The 4,406-nt window shown below is 35.4% G+C and overlaps 1 protein-coding gene across 1 annotated transcript in view; it reads right to left on the bottom strand.

Moving 5' to 3' along the window:
• Positions 1-3,389, bottom strand: part of LOC113815583 (UDP-glycosyltransferase UGT5) — a 10,705-nt gene extending 7,316 nt beyond the window's left edge. The window contains exons 1-2 of the mRNA XM_070140322.1: positions 3,317-3,389; positions 929-1,093 (exon numbers count right to left, since the gene is read on the bottom strand). Of these exons, the coding sequence (XP_069996423.1) occupies positions 929-1,093; positions 3,317-3,319 (168 nt within the window). The 5' untranslated portion in view covers positions 3,320-3,389. The remainder of the gene's footprint in view (positions 1-928; positions 1,094-3,316) is intronic.
• Positions 3,390-4,406: the final 1,017 nt, after the last annotated feature.

Here is a 4,406-nt window from a genome sequence, read left to right as displayed (position 1 = left end):
TCGGACTCGTTGGTAATGACGCTTGATGGATTGTGATGATGAAGTTGTGGACTGTGGTAAGGATGGGGTTTGAGGGTGATGATTATGAAAATGATAATGATGATATTAATAATAATAATGATAATAATAATAATAATAATGATACTAATATTAATAATAATGATAATGATAATAATAATAATGGCAATGATAATAATAATGATAATAATAATAATGGTAATAATAATAATAATAATAATAATAATTATTATTATTATTATGATAACTATAACAATAATGATAGTGATTAAAAATATAATAATAGCGGGTAAAATGATAATAGGCTCATGATGATGATAATAATTATAAAGATGATAGTAAAGCTAGTAACAATGATCAAAATAATTATAATAATATAACAATGATAATGATGGAATAATAAGTAAATGATAAAGGGTGAATACTAAATACGTAAATAAATACAGGGATTCCGGTAACAAAGTCGTATGGAGAATGTAGCCTTGTTAATACCTCCTACTCCCCTCCTCCCTCTCCTCCCCCTCCTCCTCTACCTCCTTCCCTCTTCTTCCTCCTCCCCCCTTGATAATGACATATGACAAATAGAAAAAGGCAATTTAGGACGCTACTTAGGAGCATATACAGATAACATAGTTATTCCTTGTAATAATATGTAATATAATATAATAATATAATAATATAATAATAAAATAATATAATAATATAATAATATAATAATATAATAATATAATAATATAATAATATAATAATATAATAATATAATAATATAATAATATAATAATATAATAATATAATAATGTAATAATATAATAATATAATAATATAATGATATAATAATATAATAATATAATAATATAATAATATAATATAATATAATAATATAATGTAGTTGTTCCTTGTCACGCCTAACCTTGTGTCCTCGATCTGCCAATCCCTCAGCAACCGGCAAGAAGACATTCCTGTGGCTCTTCGAGGAGACTGGCAACAGCATCAGGATCTTGTAGGATCTCTCGGGTGGAGCCAACTCCGCCCACGCCACGCCCATCAGCGCCAGCGTCAGCACCGCCCACTTCATCTGGGTATAAATCTTTTAGAGTAAAAGCGAGATGTTTCCCCTATTATGTACCAAAACAGAACCATAAATAGAATAAACAAACCCATCACTAAATGCACAATTACTGTTTGGTTTAAGGGAAACAGGGTTGTCTGAATAATGTATATACACACAACATATCTAGACATGTATACCAATATATACAAATATCTATATACATACATACATACATATATATATATATATATATATATATATATATATATATATATATATATATATATATATATATACATATATATATATATATATATATATATATATATATATATATATATATATATATATACATATACAGCTATATGCGAGTGCGAATATAATATATATATATATGTATATATATATATATATATATATATATATATATATATATATATATATATATATATGTATGTATGTATGTATGTATTACATATATATAAACACAAACAAACATAAACATATAAAAGGTGTAGATATGTATATTTATTTTCTTAGAACCCGTTTGTATCCTCAAACTCATCAAGTATCAACAGATTGCTATTGATATCTAAAAACGAAATATAGCACGGATAGTAAGCGTGATTAATGAATCAGCACAATATGATTATATAATTTCTGATTATATAATTTCTGGTCATTCAAAACTCAAATACCATAATAATCATATCATATCTTGTACATGTCAACAACCCATTAGAGCACGGGACGTTATGTGTGCGAGTAGGCTGGTTTTAAGTGGTACGACACTATGACTCGATGTGTTTTTTATACGCCCGACAGCGTCGATGCTTCGCCCACACGATTTGAAATAATAATAAGTATTTGGCGCTGTAGATCAAGCCTCATTTTTGTCGGAGGCGTGTGTGAGGACGGAGCTCAGATCCAGCCACTTTTCGGGCAGTGAGGAATGTCCAGTCACGGAAGCTTAGGCTGATGAATAGATATTGTTACGTGGAGAAGGGGACTTGAGACTCTGTCGAGTGCGTCCAGAGTGCCAAGAATAACCAATGATTATGATAATGATGTTAATATCGGTAACGGTAATAGTGGTGATAATGAAGATACTGCTAATGATAACATATGCATTATCAACATTCTTTTTGTAATCTTTATCATGTTTTGTTGCAAATATTGTCATTGTAAATACTAAATTATAATCAAAATCCTTATCATTGAAGACGTATCGTGATTTGCAACAAATCACTCAACACGAAAGTATGACGAGATGTCACTACTCCTGTACCGGTCTCTTTTTCCCCTTGTCCGAAATTTCCCCCGGGGGAAATATGACTCCCTTCTGGGCCAAGATTCCCTTACGAGGTAAGGGTTTTGATGACCAGATGAGAGATCTTTTAACCTGGTTGATGCGCTCAAACATCCCATAGAATTAATCTAAGAGAATATTCTAAACATTCGGGATATTATCTCTCTCTCTCATTCTCTTCCATGTCCATTGGCTATATGTATTTCACTTAGAAAAAAAAATCATTGATATCAAACAAATAATCAGTCATGATGATGATGGTGATAGTAACAATAATGATAACAACAACAATAATAATGATCTGTATTGTTCCTGACCTATCCCACTCTCTCTCTCTAAGGGGACGGAAGCCTTCCCTGAAAGGGGATTTGGGCGCAAATCCCCCTATATATCATCAATGTGTGTCGCCAAAGCTTAGTTGTCCGGGCTCTTACCTTGAAGTTCTGTAAATTATTATCTACTTGAGGGGAGGTCCCTGAGGGGGGCGGGAAGTATCCTAGGTCTGAAATTCCCCTGGGGGAAAAATAACCCAGGCTGTTAATCCCAAGAGGAAATCAAGTCTAGGCTAATTTTCCCGGAGAATTTCAGTCGGGGGGGGGGGGGTCCTGCTACGGTATTGAGAGCACGAAGTAAGCCGTTTTAATGCGGAAGTAGCGGGATTTGTCGCTAAAAAAGCGTTAAGACACATGAAGCCCATTCTTTTGGGCGCCTAACAGGAATTTTGAACGTCAGTGCTATTATGAATAGATTTTTCGGCTGGATACAACACGCCCTCCGTTTGGGATCATAATGGTGCAAGTCCGCCGATGCAAGGCTTGACTAACCCCTCCGAGCCTCTTCCCCTCCGCTGCTGCATGCACAAAATTAATTCGATATTAAACTGTCACTTCCTGAAGTTTAACTATTCTTTACGTGATAGTAGTATTAAATTGGCTTACCATTCCGGGGCTGGAAATCTACTGATTGGCTCGTCTGGTTCCTAACAGCGCGTTGTGAACTGTTCTTCACAACTAAGCAACTGGGCTTTCTTGGGCAACGCACTCCGAATAAATGCAGTTGCCATATTACCATTTTATAACAATATATCCCCAGGTAAGGCTTACCTATATTCATGTGTGTATGTTAATATATATTATCAATAAAAATGTATTGCTTTTTCCCATACATAGATACTGATGTAATGATGTTCCTCATCAAGTTTGTTTGTTTGTTTTTTTGCTGCCATGTTACAACATATCAGCATGACAACCTGCCAATTTCTATGATAAGCTTATCGAGAGGCGAGATAACGAAATAATGCCTCTGAATTATAATCCACCTCGTGACCTCCACAACGCAACATGCACGCACACGCACTCACAGATATATCGATTTAAGCATCGCTTCTTCTGCAGACTGAACCGAATGATTAATGATTAATGGTTAAAAAAAGTGGTAGACATCTAAGGTCATATAGCACTATAGGAAGGTATAGTAAAGGGGGGTGTCAGGTGATAGTTGCTATGTGTCAACTATCTAGAGTAGTGTTGAAAGGTTGAAGATGGGGTGAAAAGGTTATGGTGGTTTAGGTAAGGGAGTTAGATCAAGTGAAGGATATTTATGCGTCTGAGGAAGGAGAACAGGTTGGCAAGGCAAAAGCTGTGGGATTCTGTAAGGATGTCTGATATGTTGGGACGTCGGTGAAAGGAGGATAGGTGTGGAAAAGCAGAGGTACGTGCTGTATTAAAGCGTGGACAGGACAAGAGAATGTGTGGAACTGAAAGAGGGACGTTACATAGAGGACATAGGGGCGGGTCTGAGCGTGACATTAGATAGGCGTGTGTTAGGCGAGTGTGACCAATACGTAAGCGTGCGAGGGCCGTCTCCCAACGTCTGTTTTTTTGTGAAATGGAACTGACCAAGAGGAGATTGAAGGTTTTACTGTATATAATTTATTGTTGTGGAGTCTTGACCAAAAAGATTGCCATCGAGTGTCCGTGTTCTTCCGCCTCTCCGCTTACTTCATTTACTGGGGTACTTAAGAGAGGG

Source organism: Penaeus vannamei, chromosome 26 (assembly GCF_042767895.1).
Source record: "Penaeus vannamei isolate JL-2024 chromosome 26, ASM4276789v1, whole genome shotgun sequence".
NCBI classification, from domain to species: Eukaryota; Metazoa; Arthropoda; class Malacostraca; order Decapoda; family Penaeidae; genus Penaeus; species Penaeus vannamei.
The sequence above is the reverse complement of the archived record's forward strand: the minus strand, read 5'-3'. Positions and strand labels throughout refer to the sequence as shown.